Here is an 18,986-nt window from a genome sequence, read left to right as displayed (position 1 = left end):
CAAGAATTCGTGATCGCAGGTCACCAAACCAAGCAATTTCCCTTTCTAAACTCAAGACAGGAGATCTTCTTGTGGCACATAGGAGCATTGAAGTCTTGTGACTGCGTAGTCTGGTGACTTCACCCATGATATTACCCAATAGCAAACTCAGTGCACGTGACGTGGGCAGGGTTGAGGACAAGCATCAAGCCTTTTGTGATTCTTTACCCCATAGGTACTGCATGCCAGCCATGTTACGATAGCAGTAACGGACAATTCCTTTCATTCTTGAAACATTTTCGTCAATTTTCTGTTTCAGTTGTATGAAGACGAAAAGCAAGAAAATGACCGACTCAGAGGAGACCTACAAAAAGCTCAAGCAGAAATTGGTGATCAGAAACAAAAAATTGACGAGTTGAAAAAGGTTGGTGGACTTGTTCTATTAACACTTGTAAACGTAATAGTAATCAGAAAATCTCACTATTATTCATTATTTATACTGATGTTTACTTTCAGCCATTTTGTCAACTTCAAAACTCAATTCAAAGATCTGTTCACTGGACTCAAGTTTACTCCAAAATGCTGACAGTGTTGGTTTCACCTTAGTCCACGATGGCTTCCTTGGGACTGATATTGGTTAAGTACAATCTCACAACATCACGTGAGAAGACTAATCTCAATAGATGTCAGTAGACATACGGTGGCCCGCATTTCTGCTTGGCAGACACGTGGGCCAGGTCTGAAGAGGACAGTGCCCACAGTCTCCTCATGTGATGTTGCAAGATCAGACGTGAACATCATTTCTGAGAAAGCCAGCATATATAATGGTAAAACTGTAGACAATTCCGCATTAAATTCCTAATCTGGTAAACAAATATATCGATCAAGAGAGTAGTGTGTTTTGAGATTTATTGTTGACTTCTTTGCAACAGTTCAAGGAGATGTTGAGCTCGGTGCCATGGAAGCCTGGGGAGTTTTATCTACCGATGATTCATAATAGGATGCAATCTTTGATGATTGCCAAGAATCGCGATTGCTGATGACAAAAAATTATCTGTGTTTGTAAACAGGATCTACATTTCGTTTGCACTGATTTCAGGTGTGATTTGTCAGCTCTAAAGTATAGGGTGTCCCAGTAAAAGGAAGGTCCAGTTCCCTATTTCGCAATTGATCACCTTATTGTTGACACATCATGTTTCACTTTCATTTTTCAGGAGAGACGAACTTTAGAACGAAAGATGTCCGAGCGAGAAGAAGAATTAAAGGTGTGTAGGAATCGGGTGTAGCGTTGCTTCCCTAACTCAGCACTTGGTTTGGTTTGAGCCAAGCACTTGCCCCCGCTGATGTGAATACCCTGAACCTGTTTGCACACAGATTTGCCTCCATCTCAATGCTAAACTCAGGTCTGGGTGATAACCGGGGCCCGGTAGTTAGACAGAATGTTAGCTCATAACATCATGTTGACATGTTTTTCATCTACATCAATGTATGTTTTCATGTTCGTCAATGTAGGTGTTACAACATGTCAACATGATGTCATGAGCTAACATGCTCGCTAAAAACCAGGCTCAGAGTTGTGTCGGCAATGAGGAACCTTATTACTGGTAGTGGCAGTAGTCAGCAGTCCGCTACACAATATGTTTCCAGACTATGTCAGTTTCATCTAATAAAGGTTCTCTATTGTATCCGAGTGGTATTTTGTACTGCCATCTTTGGCACTATAGCCCCTCATTGCGTCACTATGAGTTGGCAAGAAAAAATATAAGTTTGGTTCATATGTTTAAAAAACTTATCTACGACAAAGAATCTGATAAAGTGATGGCTGCTAAATGCTGTTTTGTCCAACCTGGATTCTGTATTTTCCCTCACTACCATTTTGAATCATTAGTCTACTTTTATATGTACGAGGAATAAACTCAAAATGAAAATTGATGTATCTTGAGTTCTGAATGCCTAAAGCGTTTGTCTTGCTGAACATCCCACACTAGAATTTCCTATGAACATTATGAAACGTAGTCAAACCTGTTGCCGTTATGTTTCGAATGCTCATCTGGCTGCCGATTTCACGCTGGAATTTGAGCCAAATCATTACCTTTGAGTTTCAGTTGCACATCTGGCTGCGTATTTCACGCTAGAATTTGAGCCCGGTTGTTACCTTTAAGTTTCAAATGCACATCTGGCTGCGTATTACAGTCGAATATCTCAGTGAAAAACAAACCTTATATTTCCGTACAGTATGTAATGCATTGTACATGAATGAGCACACAGGTTTTTTTATTGCATCTGTATGTTTACCTGGTAATAGAGTAGTAGTTTTGGTGTTTTTCTTTCTAAAACGCAAGCATTCTTAGGTATTCATTTCTGACATAGATCTTCCTCTGCAATTGTCGTTGAAGAGTCCTCTCTTTCTCTCTCTTGTCCATTTCGTGTCTTTCTCTTTCGGGTTGAATATACTGTTTGAGAATGGGGTAATGGCAGTACCCTGAGTAGTATGACAAAACAAACCTTGATTCATATATTTCTACTTGCCAAAGTCAGAGTCGCTCGGCCAATAAACCCAATTGGTGCCTAACAGTAGTGGCACATAAGATACGCTCGTCCTGCCTACGAGGAGGAATTCTCCCTCGAGAATAACACCTGTGCAGAGTGAATGCTGAAGCAGAAGAAGGGTTTTTCTGCTCTGAGCAATTTGTTGAATAAGGCAACTGGAATAGCTATAAACTGAAGTCTGGGTGAGCTCAAGAATTCCTCAAGAGTTTTACCCGCAGGATTAGTTTTAAGAACGCTAAACCATTAGGGTATGAAGTTAGGGAATGACAAATGGATTAAATTGAATGTATCATAATTCCTATAAACTAATCAAGGTTATTTCCGTATGCTAATTTTCTTACTGCAATGCGTTATAATATGGTCTTAACTAAACTATTGCACAAAGTTTGACCTTCCTTCATCTACCAGCAAATTGATCTTCGTGTTCTGCTGAAAGTATTCCTTTATTGATAGATGCAGTTGTCCTTGGTGTGGTTTTGGTGTGCTTCAGATTTTGCTTGGTTCCTCAGTCAGTCTTCCTTCCTTCGTCGAAGGAGAGCTCTTCCAGCAAGTCAAGTTCAGCAACCCGTGTGCCTCCGTCTTCTATCACTGCATGTCGCTAGTCTCCTTGTGGCGGTCGCGCAACCTGTACTACATTTTAAATACTCAGTACTCATTTTCAATAGTCTTCATTACAACCACCAACACATGGTTCTAACAAGTCCTTAAGACCTTGACGATAACCCTGGCCTCTTGAAACAAAACTGCACACTGTTCTTATATTGACTCGGTATACAAATCGCTGTACCACCATGGCTAGTGTCAGTGCATTCGTGTGCAAATCGCTGCACCACCTGAGCTCGTGACAGTGCTTTCGCTCCTCCTTTTAGACTAGACCTTGCTCCTCCTTTTGCGAACAAAGCACTCCTTGCATTGCTACATATATCTGGCATGATCAGAACTGAACTCCTGCGTTGAGAGTTACGTAGGAGCTTTCCCAGAGCTGCCTTGAAGTTCTATTTGCCGTCATCCAATGGGAGATTTTACTTAAGTGTTGCATTCATTATTATAAAATGAACTTTAGAAGATTAATCAAGGCATCAGTGTATGATTACAAACTGCTGATAGAAGTTGTACCAAGTACTCTTTGTTCTGTGAAATGCATTCACAGCAGCATTAGCCCAGAAGTAAATATTGGGTATATGAATAAAGACTAGTGAATGTAAATTACTAGTAAATAGTAAATTTTACTTGCGTATTGTGCTGAAATGCCTAGTTGAAATGAACATGACGTTTGGAGTAAAAGCATTTACTACCTAGTCTTTATTCATATCACCCAATGTTGGTACAGCTCCTATTGTTGGTCAGCTTTGCAATAGTTTGAAAATAGCCCGCTTTTGCTGTAGCTAATTCCTTATGTACCATTAGAAAGATTTTTTACGCTGAACTTTTCCAAAAATTTGAAAATTGCCATATTTGTTGGAAATAAAAGTAAACATATTTCCATTATTGGCATTTCATGCCATTTCCACACCGTTGGCTTCAAATCCCTCATGCATGTCATGGTCTGCCTACCAATATGGACAGATGGCAAAACTTGGAACAGGCACACACAAAAAAGGGGTTGGTTTGTGGTAGAAAGGTTGCTGACACAGGTCTGGCTCAATGATAGCCTGTTTTACGAATTAAGTAGTCATCTTGAAACAGGGACACACAAAACAGAAAGGGTTGGTATGAGGTAGGAAAGGTTGCTGACACAAGACTAACGCAATGATTGCCTGTTTTAGTGAAAGTAGTCATCTTGAAGCCGGTGCACATGCCGGGTTGTTAGTCAGAATTGCGATTTTGATGCTGTATATATCTTTGTGATTGGCTTGCTTGAGTTCATATAGTATCTAATCAAGTTCGGAATGCCAACATGACCCAGTTTCACACGGTATTCGGCTGTTGTGCGTTACCTTACTAGCCAATAGTCGGCGGCATTCCGGACTTGATTGTATCCTGGTCACCATGGTTGCTGTCTTGACATGTTTTAAGCCCATGCAACTGATGAAAATGGGCCTTTGAAACCTAGGTTGAGGTGTTTGATGGTTGTTTATTTCTGTGGATGAGACTGCTGTTGGAGGATGCTATTATTGCCTTGCACTTTTGTCAAGTATTCAGTGAGGTATTAAGGTTCAGGTAGTGATCTCCTAATCGGGACCTTTGTCCGCAACAGATATGCGCCCCGCAGACAGGTGATTTCTATTGTTATTGCCAGATATTTATCACTGCAATGAGCGATAAATGGATTGCTCGTCCGAGGGTAAGATGTTGACTGCAGCAGTTCGAAGCAATCATGTATTATTGTTACAGGAACCTGTGATAACCACTGGAAGCCAGAGATTTTTGTCACATGCAAACATGATGCAGGTCGGACAACAAAAATCACTTGTGTGCGGGGTGTATTAGATGTTCATCTTTGGAATTGACAATTGATGTGCCTTTTTCTGTAAATTTCTGGATTTCAAAGTGTTCCGATTTCTGTGTTTTTGCGGAAAACGTTCTCTCCAGGTTGCTGGTGTGACACTGTCTTAATTTTTGTCCAACTGGGATAATTCAAATTCTACTTGTTGGTGACTGTCCGTATCAAGGCCAATATTTTTTTTACTCGTGTAAAAACTTGTTGCGTGATGTTGTTGATTTCATGCGGCAGTATAATGTTCTATGTCTCAAGCTGCCAACCATCCCCAGAACACATCTTTTGAATAAATACCAACATCTCTATCTCTTGCAGCAACTTGAAAAATTGAAAGCAGATAATTATAAACTAAAAGATGAAAATCGAGCTCTAACACGAGTCGTAGCCAAACTGTCCAGATAGGTAAAGCAGACGTCGTATCGTCGTGCACGTCACTCGACATTTGCGCATGCATCCAGTGTTTTTATCGTCATCCTTAGTTCTGTGGTGTAATCGTACTTTGTTTATTATGTTAACCCACTGCTGCCTAAACCTGCATGTTATGTTATCATTATTAAATGTGATTCTTTAGTTCATTATGACCTGTCGCCAGTGGAATAGTGTTAAAACAATTTGTGTTACCATTCCCAAGCAACTGTAGTTAGACAGCAATTATGAACCAGCATTTGTTGGGGTCTCTGGTGTCTGAATATCAGAGTATATTTTGTCATTTTTGTGTCGACATCTAAAGCTGGAAGCAGACAGAGATATCTCTGGGAGATCGTGTTGTAGAGGTCTTTAAAATCCTGGCTTTATGAATAGAAAATAAATAAATGTTTTGTTTTGTTGACATTGTCACAGATGACACAATGCTGCAAAACACAACATCCATTTTTCTGAAATAAAGGATTTAAAAAGACTTTTTCAACCTGATCATTGTAAGTACCTTTGTAAAATTACATCTGTATGATCCTGTTGACATTTTACTCAGTGTGAAGCGGATACAAAAGGCCTATTGTCATGATAGAGTCTGACATTTGGGACCCACCCTGGAATTTTGAAAGGAGATGGGATTGTTTTGAGACAAGAATACAATCATCAAAAAACCTCTTCACAAGTTTATAAGGCAGTAAAGCGTTATATTTTGAAAGTGTAAATATCTGTCCTGGCTATTTCATTTGTTTTAATGTTGTTCGATGATTCTTTGTTGTTTTATACTTACGTGTAATGTGGTTTTACAGTTTGTCATTGTAAGTCTTATCCATTTGAAGCCAACTTTGATACATATTGTATCATTTGCTGTCATCTGTCGCCTTAGTTGAGTCTTAAGCATTGCGATGACTGAACCATGATGAAACTATATGTTATTCAACTTCCCCCGATATCTTCGATCTTCAAAAATCATTCAAGTCTCGGTCGTCAAGGGCAAGAAAGTGAAGAACCATGGAAAACCTGAAAGCAAAAAGATTCATCTCCCCAAGGATAATTTATTTTATTTGTTAGATCCCGGTTTCCGTGACTTCCCGATTAAAACGCCCTGCAAACAAGCGTTTGAAATTGCTGTGATCTGTTATCATAATGGCTGCTCACCGGGACGAAAATATCTCATCTGCGAGTAAAACCAATAATTGCTAGGCTTAATATTGGTCGCAACTCCTTGCAATGACCAAGGCAAACAAGCAATATTTGTCACATGTAATCATGGTCGCAGGTCAAACCGATTTTAATCGCCTGTTTGCAAGGCACTATAGTCATGTAGTAGCAGGCGTTCACATGCATAACATTTGTTTGCCCTCAAACTAATGCTCATGCCACGAAGGTCCAATGTTTTATAACTCACCAAGTTCATGTGGTCTCATGCAGAATACATGTCCATTTCCATTCACAACAAACTTCTCCAATTCAGGATTAAGCTTGAATGGCTGTGGACCTTTGGACACTCAGGTATCAAAAGGAATGCCTGACCCATGTTATTGAGTTGTCGTCTCAAGTCTGTCCAGTGTTCTTCCGAAGGTCCAGTTTGAAATCGCTGAATATTTGATTGTGAGCACTGGCTGACTGGTCCATCGGGAGAACGCACTCTCATGTCTGTCTGACTCTTTACACATACAGTTGAACCTTGGGATTGAAGCTGTTCCCTGTACCGAGAAATCTAAAAAGAGCCTATCATCGGAGTTGAAAATAACGTTTTTTTGCGACGGTTGGAAGCTCCGCAATTCCCTTTTTGAGTGTACATTGGCCAAAATCTGATATGGCTGTTGTCACAATACCAAGGTTCTGCTGTAGCTTGCGGCCATTGCTAGACTTCTCCATCCCACATGTGACCCGTGACTCAGCATTTATTTCGTCTGGAGTTTTCTTGCTGTGTTTATTTCAGAATTGAATATGTTCAGTTAAAGTGCTGTCTTCTTGAAGGATTTTGAACTAATTTGTTTGACTTTGTTTTGTGTGTACGGCAGAGAAAAAGAAATTCTGCTCTCGGGTGAAAAAAACTCAAATACATCTTTTACACTGCACACTGTTTCTCAGTGTTCTTACACAAACTAAATATCACCAGCAGAATATCCTAAGTCTGCACATCTAATAGCACCAATATTCCCCTCCCTCTTATCACATATTTTATACCCCAGTCGATGTCTTCACAACCCAATTAAAAGCATCGGATGCAAATGACTGTCATCCTAAATGTAGTAACAGCAAGCTGTTTATGAAAAATTCATATTTTATTTTCAGTTTAGCACAGGGTTCTCAACTTATCACAGAAATTGTATCAAAAGATGTGATATTTCAGGTTACCCCCTCAGGCCAGAGGGTAACTTCATCCCCATCTGTGTACTCTGGTTTTCTTCAACATCACAATACAAACCTCCCAGTTGTTTTGAGAGCCAGAAATGTCCAGTGGTCAATCATCTCTCAAAAAACTATTTTGCAACACAAAATTCTGTGGAGGACCATTGAAAAGCATTTAGAAGATTGATGTGTGTGAATGAAAGTCTCTACCTCTGGAAACCAAAACTCTGGAACCCTGCCAACAAACTGCTTGTCGACCCTCAGCCACTTGAGTAGTTTCTGACCTTTCATTTGAGTAGCTGAGGGCTGACATAGTATACCGACTGATAGCATGGTGTTCAGTGACTAACATTTGTTGAAAACAGAGTTTGATATTTCTGTGAAAAGGTCGGGATTGTCAGAGAACATGAAAAATGCCGATGTAACGAACTTGTGCGCTCGGTACAGCTGCCTTGAGTTAACAGTTTCTGAAGTTGGTAATCATCTCTACTCGTTTGCGTAATAACATTACTAAAGATGTAAATTAACATTGTCTTCACGGCGCCCCCTTTCCTACCGCGTGTAACTAACTTGAGCTGCCAAAACTCAAAATGTTTCCCAAAACACGTCTCGTAGCATTGGGTTTCCCTTATTTGAACATCGACTTGTTATTGATTCTCTTCTCAATTGTCATTGCAGGCAATGGACTCGTTGAAGGCCGAGATCACCAGATTAAAAGAAGAAAACGGCGCCCTCATTCGAGTTATTAGTAAATTATCTAAATAGACCTGTTGTAAAGTATAAACCTGTACATCTAGCTGTGCATCTGTGAGTTCCAGCGACAAGGAATGAGAGAGTCGAATACGGCCCGTCATTCGTCGGGCATCGCCGGTGCTAGTTACGTCCTGATTAGTCCGGGTGCGAAGTCGAGTCTTCCATACTCTTCTTGGTAGTTGTCACCGCCTACAGGAGCGCTGAGGAACTGACACCACACGATCAGAATGGATATAGGTCATATATTGACTGGTCTGTGTTGGTTTGTAGTTGTTGTGTTGTGTGGGAGAACAGGTGATGCCAGAGACTTTGATTTGGACTTTTCCACTTCATGAGTTTAGTCCTGATTTGGTATCTTGGACAGAATCACTGGTTGTGCCAGGAATTAGCAACCAGATGGTTGCCCAGACTTTAACGTTTTCTTAGCAACTGTAGCCAAGGATCACCTAGTGACAGTTACGTTGCCATGTCGACTAAATCTTTATACGTCGACTTGAGACGTAACCCAATGATTACGAACTAGCATATTAGTTTTGGAACTTTGTTTACATGGACATATTTTGATCACCTGGCAACATGATTCAGTCACCATGGTTACTATTCATTTCCTTGGCAACGATGTTGACTTCCTTAGCAACCATGTGGATTCCCATGGCAACACACAATGCCTAGTGACTAGATACTTCCTCTGCTGCCCCTGTCCCTTGCCCACAGTGTGCAATACTTAGATATAGAATTTGTCGTAAAAAAAAGCTTGAAAATTAATTATATCATTTGCTGTAAACAGTCATCTTGGCAAGTCATAATAAAAAATGAGTCTTAATCAAATCGGCGTCTCTTCTGATTTTGTCAGAAACTTATTGCATTTCAAAACCAACCCTCGCTACCTCGAAACCAACTAAAAATAACCAATTTGGATTGTTTTGTTGTTAAATCCAAATTTCCTCGAAGTACAGGTCCAGATGAAACTGTGTAAGATATCTACACTCTTTTCTAAAATGTTTGGCCTTCCTTTTTGAAGAAGAAAAATATATCAGTAAAAAAATTGGATTTTCATCAAATTTCAAATTTCTGTCAGATTGATAGAAAAAAATACATGTAATTGTAAAGAAATTCTTGAGTTTGTCAAAACATTTGATCTGGCCTGTACTTTATTAATGTCATTGTTCCCAATGCACCAATGGCATGCCAGACTCATTTTCCAGTTGGTTATTCCTTGCCTTGCATGATGATTTTGTTGCCTTTGCCAACCATGTTTATAATTCCTTGTTCAGTTGTCTGTTTGGATCATGGTCTCGTTTAATCTGAAATGTAATTGACATTAATGTCGCTCTTTGTTGCTTTAATTATTGGGCTAAAAGTTATAAGGGCTAAAATTATGGCCGAGGAAATAAACTTGTGAAACTGTTTTCTACAAAGGGAGGATGTAGTTAACAAAGCACACAGACAACAATGTGATTTTGAAAATGCTCTTCCTTAACTTGCAAAGAGCAAAAGTAGTTCATGAGTTATACTTATTCAAGAAATACAAGCTGTGTATATAAACGTATATTAAGATATGTTGTATGTTACCAAAGTGGTTAATCTGTTTTTTGTCGATATATTCAGAGTTTGGTTTGCGCGGAAACTCATCGACAGATAATACATGCCTGAACAGACAACTAGACCCCAATGCTTTATTGCTTGATTCATGATGTAAGGTGATCTTGAGTTCGAGTGATGGTGTCCACTGCTGGATGAAATAATGACTGGCACACGAGCCGCAGTTTTTGCCACGCGACCTGTTGCAGCAAAACTGTCGAAGTGTGGGACTGGCAAGTCTGGGTTGTGACATTAAAACCACATGCCTTGAGTGATAGCTAGAGTTCATTGGCCAGTATTTGATATTTTATCTACAGGCAAAGTTCACAATCGGTGGTTCTGTGGCAATCCTGGATTGAGCCCAATGAAAGCCAGTATGCTTTTGGGAAATTTTCAAAATGTTCGCCCTTTGTTGGGTTTCGGGGAAAAATAAGGTACTTCTGAGCTCTCAATCTCATTAGAGATTCAGATTTTACCTCCATTTTGACAAATCAAAGAAAACAATTGACTTATACCTTGGGGTAAGATTTCAGCAATGCCAATTTGGAATTGTTGAGAAATGCCAATTGACTTTAACAATTGGGTAGTTTGGACGACAAAAATTGACATCTAAGTGGACTCCATCACCCTAATCTGCTTTGGACTGCACACTGTGGGCAGGTGCCCCTTCTGAGCTCGCCAATCCATTTGTATATTCTTATCTAAAAGCATACAATATAAGCTAAGATATTATCGTTACCGTAACTCTTTGATGGCTGCTTTCAATAAATTGTTTCAAATTTGAAAACCGAACAAATCAGCGATGTCTACACTAAACATGCTAATTGAATTAACAGAATATCTGTTATGAGATTTAAAATATAATTTCTTTTGCTGGAATTTAAGGCAAGGAATTTTGAGAATGAGTTGCAGAAAACAACTGAAATACTGAAGTAGGTTTTCCCCCACGTGACAACTCCAGCAGTTACCAGCTGTTACAAAGCTTTTCCTTTGCCAGTGTTGTAGGTGACAATTGCTACAAAACTTTTTGTGCTGTAGATCGTTTTAGCCATCAAAGAGTTAAGGGTACTATTCTTGATGTTACCATGACTTCAGTGTTGAGTTGACAAACCCTATGTTGTCCCAATTTATTGCTGGATGTATACTTTCGTTTTCTTTCTGGAGGTCCGGTGTAGATTCTGATCAATTCAGCTGGCATGTTCCCCTCATCTGTTTAGAACTTTAGAGACAAAATTTGAGGACTTAAAAATCCTCCTTGGTCTAGGTCAAAGGATCGAGAGAACTTCCTACGATATTTGAAATACTTGACTACCTTTGTAGTTTGGCAAGGCGAGTTTAGATTTATGTGAAGGTTGGAGTGAATTCAGATTTACAGTGTCGCTATGGCCTATCACATCTGCCTAACAATCTAATAGCAGGTCCCAGGTTCATGGCCCGGGGCCGGACCATCAGGCTAAAAACCCAGCTTCTTTACGTCCCTCCAATGGGGACCGTAAGCTGTGGTCTGTTGTATCTGGTATCTGTCCGATCCTGTTCGGATGGACTGTAGCCTAAAGTTGACTCGTACTTCAATATGCTCAGGGGCCAACAGGCTAAGGCCTTGGACCTTTACTGATAACCATAACCAACATTTGGTGATAACCATAACCAACATGTGGACTCAGTTTCTTTGCAGTTATCACATGCTCTATTTGATTTCTCATGAGATAAGAGACTATTTAAGAAGCTATCCAAAGGCAAAATTGGATATTTCATCCAAGTGCTCTCAATTCTGTGGCTTGTAAACAATGGAAAAAAACCATTGGGAGAATCTTGTACTATTTGCGTCGAAAAAAGGTTTGAAAATAAAAAATATTTTCGTTCAACTGGACTAGTGGAAGAATGTTGTCGAGGAATCTGTAAGTAGATCCATTACAATTAGGTGCTGAATTCAAGTTTCATGACTTTGTTTATATTTTCAAAATGTCAGCGTTTCTCTCTGAATGAGCTTAAACCACCACCTGGGGTGAAATGGGCTGAAGTAAACAGGTCACCTTTTCACAGGTTGAGCAGCACTGTGAGAGAGGTTATCCGAGCTCACATGCCAAAAACCTTTAATCAAAAACTTCAATTCTTTCAACCTCAGATTTGAGCAGACGGCATACTTTTTCCTGCAGATGACATATTTTCTCGACAGCTGAAGTGTTGATGGGACTTTGTTTGAAGAGAAGTTTATTTTATTAACAGTTTTAACAATGTCTTCAAAGTTTGTTCCAAATATTTTTGTCGACTTAGCAGTGATGAAGCTAAGATTGATCGTGGGGTTGAAATTTGTCGATTCTCCCATCGTGTTTCTTTCTGATCCAGAATCTACACTGGTCACCTCCAAGATGTCCGCTTTCTCATTTATCCAAATTTTGGCATTGTGTCTTGTTCCATTCACTGCTATTTATATTTCTCATAACCACCTCGCCTTAACAATGCCGAGATTGTATTGCAAATGTCTAGACGAGCCTAGTAATTTCTTTGAAAAAGGACATCTTGCCCAAGCAAGTTAAAAATCCTAACCGGAACAGACTGTACTCTTGAGATAGCTCTGAGGTGCTATGCGATCTCATAGCCTTGTGTGTCAAGATGCTTCAAACATAGTATGAAGTTGTTACAAAAGGTAAAATGGTACAATTATAACCCTTATGGTGTTGAAAACAGCTGACAGTACAGAATAATGCACATGGAGGCTATCATTGTACCACCTTACTGTACTACATGGAAGAACTGCAGGAATGGCTGCCTCCACTGGGCGATACTGGCCTTGACTTCAACAAAGGAAAAAGGGTATATTCTTTGGGAGATGTCGTCTAAGGATACCACGAGATGTTTGGAAGTAGCTGATAACATAGCTTAATGTTGCTATCAAAAAAATGCAGACATGCGATTTCATTTGCCTGGGTATGGACTTGTGCTTTGATGTTCTCTGTGGTCATTTGAAGATGCACCATCGTCATTTCCTCCCCGACATTGGCGGTGTTCTACTCCACAGGAATGGACGAAGATGACCTTGTAAAGTTGTTGCCTATGCATCTGAAGAACATCTCACGTCGTGTTTAGAGTACTCCTATTAATGGAATTTCAGAATTTAGTTGCCAAGCTTTTCAGAGGTTTCGAAACCATGGAATAGGAAGGGATGCACAAGTTCCCTTGTCTTATGTTTGCGCCATTGTATCTTCCTCATAACTTTTGAGCAATTGGCGCTAACCATTTTGCTACGATGAACCAGTTTTTGTGGTCATGTGTATCATGACTCCCGGGTTCTACTGCCCAAGGTTCGGCAATGACATCACTTATTGCATTGATGTCGTAAGACTGCGTAACATGTCTAATGTACAAACGTGTCGTAGCGGAGTGGTTTACCTTTTGTGCAGTATCTTCTGCCGAAAAACCAACTCTAAACTTGTCTTGTGGTGGAGTTATTGCAGTGAATGGAACAAGAATACCTCAATGCTGTGAAGGAAAGTTATCATTTCCTTTGTGGATATACACAATTACCTGTAAAAGCCTCCCCCCTGCATTCGTATTGCCTGAAGTTGGTTTCTTGAACTTGACCCAATATAATATGCCCCCTCCTTCAAGTTTGCGTTCAAGTTATTATCACTATGCTCCTCATTATCATTATTTATGTTTGTTTTTCGAGGTTTCGTTGCAGAGATATAATAGGCAGTGTCCATTTTGTGAAGATTGTCAGTAGCTCTGCTCTATCCTTGTCTTGAGATGCGACCTTCGGGATCATCTGTGCCTTGTCAGTGTCATCCGAAACTGAACTTCAAAAACAAATCGTTGGTAACAAATGGTCGTATTACACTGGGCAATTATTCATCTGAAGTCGAATGTTTTCGGGTACGTTTCTGATGACTCCATGAGGTACTCTTGGCTCCCGAAGGGACTTCCAAGTCCGCTTACTTACTTATGCCCTTCGCTCGTCTGAGAGTTTGGACAGGTTTATTTCATGTTAACTCAGTGCAATTATAATGGTCTGTCTTGTCTGCTGAGACCCTTCGCTTGGACCTGCTGTCCACTTTCGTAAATTCTCGGGCTTGACTTTGTGCATTTTCTGTAGATGTTAATAGTGGACCTCGCCAGTGCTAGCGGAAAGAAATAGCGGTGATCGGTTTCGTGAGCTTGTGCGTATTTTATGTAAATGTTATAGCAATGCATGCGACATTTTTGATAAGTGTAGTCCCCGTAGTTGGTGGTATTAATAGATATGTTGTAAAATGTGGCCGCGACGTTGTATGGCCTTCGCAGTGCATCAGCCGGCCGCGTTCCTATATGTATTGTCTGGTGTATGCCTTAACGGCTGCACTATCTTGTGTGTTAAATCGGGCTGTTAACAAAGTGTGACTTAATTTCAATTAAAGGACCGACTTGACAATTCACTGCCATTTCACAAAAAATGGTGTTCTGCCTTTTGGTTTGATTCACCTTGACACCCCCACTTTCTGAAGTGGACTGTTCTGATGCGTTAACTGGAATAGTCCATACAGGTAAATTGGGGTGTAAAGGTTGATGAAATAAGAGGCATTTGAGCAAAAGTGGCAGTGAATTCTCAAGTCGTCCCAATTAAGTCTTGCGTATAGATTCAAGTTTTTTACATTAATGAGTAACAGACAGACTTCCTCGTGAACCGACTTTGTTTTATGGATTTGGATTCGAATCTGTACGTAACCGTGTAAACCATACGTCGGTCTGTATGTTACGATTTGTGGCTTTCCTTTTGTACAATCGTTACGTTAACTCTATAGCTTCCTATGGCTTGGAACTTATTAATACTGTAGATTATAGATTGTTCCTCAACAACGTGCATTTGATATGTTTCTATTGGGAGTCGGCGAGACGTGACGTGCTGTTCGGGCGTTCTTGTAAGCATTATCTGAAAGTTATCTTTATCTCTGGAAGCTGAGTCGCCATCCAATCTCCAGGTTCATGGATAAAGTGAAGACGGTTTCGTCTGTTGTCGAGTTCTCGAGTTTTTACAGCTGGAGATTCTCTCTGTCTCTGTCAGATCGAAGCACATGCCTTAAAAATGGGAGGCATACATGAAATGTCCTAAACTTTTCACCCGCATTTCCTTGATAAACCCTTCTGGTCAATGCATTAGAGGAGTCCATTCTGGAAAACGGGGGTGTATGGTTAATAGGTTCTATCTTCCCTGATGAGAGAAAAATGAGACGGACTTCTGTTCCTTTTTGGAATGGGAGTTGGTCTCTGTACACTGAGGGCTAATAAAATGAAGTTGCCTTTGTTCATAGTTGAGACCACGCAGACCATACCGTCCAGGGCTGGTCAGTGAAAGCTACCGCTGCAAGGTTAGTTAGTATCGGCATTGGCACTTTTGCTCTTGCTGAAATTTGTGGACGTTAAACTTGGGCAGCGCATGATGCGGACTGACAGAGATGGTACCCATGATCGCGAGGATTTTGGATGAGCGAGTGCTGCGTTTGGAACATGAGTATCTGTTTCACCAAAACAACTAAATCATCCACCACAAACAGTGGCAGTTATTGTTGTGTTCCAAGAAATATTTATTGTTGAATTTATAATGCTTACATGATTTTGTATATACTGACTTTTGGTGAATTTTTATATTTTTGATACACTTTTTCAATTCGGGTCTCAACAATGACTCGGGTCTGTATATTTTGTATAATAGAACGTAGTGCTGTACAAAACTTAGGCGTAAGGTTGCTTTGAAAAAGTCAAGTAGATTTTGCTAATTACACACTCTATATGTTAGGAGGCTAGCTATTAGTTCAAAGAGTGAGATTGACGAAGCGTGAACGTTAAAAATGGACTTTGGTACATTTGTCGTGATGGTCGATGCGATATGTGCCAACCGTTGAGAGGTGTCTGTATGATTGTGTTTTTGGGTTGCCTGTGTGAAACGCCGATTATGAGATTCTAAGGTGAACCTATGGGTGACATTATCTGTAGGGATTCCTTGTAATCTAATATCTGTTGACGTTTTACGGGTCGACATGAGTGAATTATGGTCTCACAACCCCAGATGGGTTATCCACACCATCTTGAGCATTTCAGATATTTAAATTTAAACATGTACATTATGAGATGCTATTTATACTATCGTACTCTGTATTTTAAGGGGCATGTACATTTTATGGGTGCGAAATATGAATGGTGGTTACCCGATTTTGTGGAAATCAATGTGCGTTGTGTCGTAGTTGAATTTAGTGCTTTTATACTGTACCGCAGCATTTGTATATTAGTTTAACTAGCTGTTATGAGAGGTCGCTGTGCATCAGTGCTCTTTCGTGTATCGTCTAGGCGATGACTCAACGATGGGCGGGAATCTCGGTGTACGCAGGTGTTCTGCCGCCATTTTCTAACCATGGTCGCAGTTCTCGTTTATTTTGATTTCCGATCGTATGCCCCCTTGGGTGACACGCTGGATCCAAGGCTTGCATCGCGATTCTGTTTTTACTAGCTTTTTAGGCGCTTCCTATTTTAAATCAATTGGCCAGTTTGTACCGTCGCTCGCGGGCGGATCATGTGATGAGACCCTGCGCGATCGTACAAATGGCGGACAAATTCCAATGAAGGATACAGTGCTTGTCGCTGTGGGGACTTCCGTGTCATTGTTTCGTTTAAGTCTTGATTTTTATGCATCAGTTGCTTCCTGCTGGTGATTGCACGGCAGTGCTGCGCTCTATAACCCTCTGGTTTGGGCGCACATTTGCCTTGATCGTCGACATAGCCTCCTCTTAAGTGACACGTTGGACTTGAGGCTTGCATACTTTGCACGCTTGACGACATGCTGACATGGACTTCGGTCGCAGTGTGTTTGATTTACGGTGTGGCAGTTCGTATTTTTTTTGTGGACATGCACCAGTTGTGCCTGCAGGCTATTTAGCTGAGATGTCTGTCACCATTGCGTTGCGGCAAAGACCTTCACCTCACCTGAATTCTGGCAGACCGCCTCCCCGCGTGACACGTTGGACGCAGGGCTTGCATCTCCGCTATCAAATGCGGCTGCGGACAGGTCCCAGGTTTACCTGGGACGGAAGGCTCATCTTATCATTATCATCATATATTGTCTTTGTCCTGTAGATGCTTGGGTCTGATTTCGCTGGTCAGTGTGCACCAGTGCCCAATCAGTGTTTGACTTGGCCAGATGTCTCTCTCGCTTGGGGCGAGGGCGTATTTCTTCCTGATTTAATGCTTGTTTGCGGTCTCCTTGGGTGACACGCTGGATCCGAGGCTTGTATTCTGACTCCCGGGTCGGACCCTTTGTATTTCTGGCCCGTGGTTCTGCTCCACTCATTCATGGTCGGGAGAGATCCTACTCGAGGAGCCACGGGCATCTTCAGCTGTCACATCACAAATTCACGATGATTGTTCACAAGAGAGAAGACACGAGTGTAGCGTTGAGAGAACGAGCTGACGTCATCCTCTGAATTTGTGTGTGACTAGCAAATTCTCCGCATTCTTGTCTATCCTAGCTTGATTTTGTCATGTAGCACATGAACCCCAAACTCCTGTTTTCACCTCGAAAACACCGCTCAAGAGTTCACCAAAAACAGTATGCATACAAAATACAGGCTATGATATTCACGATGGGAGGACATGTTTGGGCCCCACAACTCGTGCTCAAAGCTTGACTCCCAAAGTCAAGGTCACATGCATTTCTAGTCATTCTTATCATGTGGGGCTCAAACATGGTGTGTTACTCGCCATTAGGTTGTCTTGTCGTATCATGCGGTTAATGGCGTCGTTAGTCTGCATCAGTTGCCGCTCAAGTTATCTTTTTGGTTGTCGTTCTTTAATGTGTGTGGCGCACTCCTGACCGACCGACCAACCTTGGATCTCCTGCTTGGCCTCCCCGGATGACACGTTGGATCCGAGGTTTGCTTCTTAATCGACTCATTGACGCGTATGATCAGTGTCCATGTTTCTTTTCTCAGTAACTTAGCATTCTGGGTAAGATAAGATACGTTTGTAGGGTTATTTCGACAGTAGTACAGCACGTCACGTCTTGCCGACTCCCGATGTAAACAATTTGGGCATCATAGCCCTGCCAGTAATGACAATACTATGTGTAGGAACATTTGTTAGATTCAGTTCCTATTTAAAGTGAATAAATTCAGTTTGGTATCCAAATATTCGCCTCGAACTTAATTCTTTCAGATATCACCCTCGCTACAACATGACACAGTATGTAGCCTACAGGTATTTGTTAATGAGGTTGTGGCTAAATAAAGTTGCATGAAAACCCCACAGTATGAAATTGGCTTAGGCGACAGTGGCGCTGTCTCATGGCAGAAGTTAGAACTGAAATTTTCGTCTAAAACTCAGTTCCACTTTCTACCGCTAGATAGCACCACATAGGGCAGCGTCAAATAGGCCCCGGGCAACCGACACGAGGTAGTCTTGTCATACATCATGGGCACCATATAATATATAATCCATACATTTCTGGAATCCAGAGAAGAAGTCGGCAGCATTTTAATTGCATTTAATTCATAAGGTCACCGATAGGTGGCGCCACCTTTGACACCACTTGGATCCTGAAAATGGTAAATAATTGACCAAGAAATGGCATGATGTGTGCGATTTTCAAACGGGCTTCAATCGGTTCAAAATGAATGATTTGGGAATGCCATTACAACCGGGAGATAGCCAAATGCATCTAGTTTCTTTATTTGATGTGAAAACCTGGGGTATTCTCCGCTATTTTTTCGCTATATGGCCTAGAATTTGGACGAGCATAATTGACACTCGCACACTACGCCCAACCTCGCGTGGCAGATGGAAGGTATGTTACATATTGAGGCAAAACTGGGGATTGAGACCCGCTTCAAGTGGCACAGATTCTAGGCTCATAAAATCGCCAAAGATCCCTCTGCACGTGGAAACTAAGACC

At 41.0% G+C, this 18,986-nt stretch overlaps 1 protein-coding gene across 10 annotated transcripts in view; it reads left to right on the top strand.

The window, feature by feature from the left end:
• The window catches only part of LOC135487708 (protein phosphatase 1 regulatory subunit 12A-like), a 60,300-nt gene extending 42,077 nt beyond the window's left edge, over window positions 1-18,223 (top strand). For 9 of the 10 annotated variants that reach the window (XM_064771759.1, XM_064771756.1, XM_064771763.1 and 6 more), the window contains 3 exons: window positions 299-403; window positions 1,194-1,244; window positions 8,417-18,223. In XM_064771759.1, the coding sequence (XP_064627829.1) occupies window positions 299-403; window positions 1,194-1,244; window positions 8,417-8,503 (243 nt within the window). In that variant the 3' untranslated portion in view covers window positions 8,504-18,223. Of the gene's footprint in view, window positions 1-298; window positions 404-1,193; window positions 1,245-5,284; window positions 5,372-8,416 lie in introns of all 10 variants that reach the window. The other variant, XM_064771755.1, reaches the window with a different exon arrangement.
• The last annotated feature ends 763 nt before the right edge of the window (window positions 18,224-18,986 follow it).

This window comes from Lineus longissimus, chromosome 5, assembly GCF_910592395.1.
Source record: "Lineus longissimus chromosome 5, tnLinLong1.2, whole genome shotgun sequence".
NCBI lineage: Eukaryota > Metazoa > Nemertea > Pilidiophora > Heteronemertea > Lineidae > Lineus > Lineus longissimus.
Note: the sequence above shows the minus strand (reverse complement) of the source record. Positions and strands in the feature narration are given on the sequence as shown.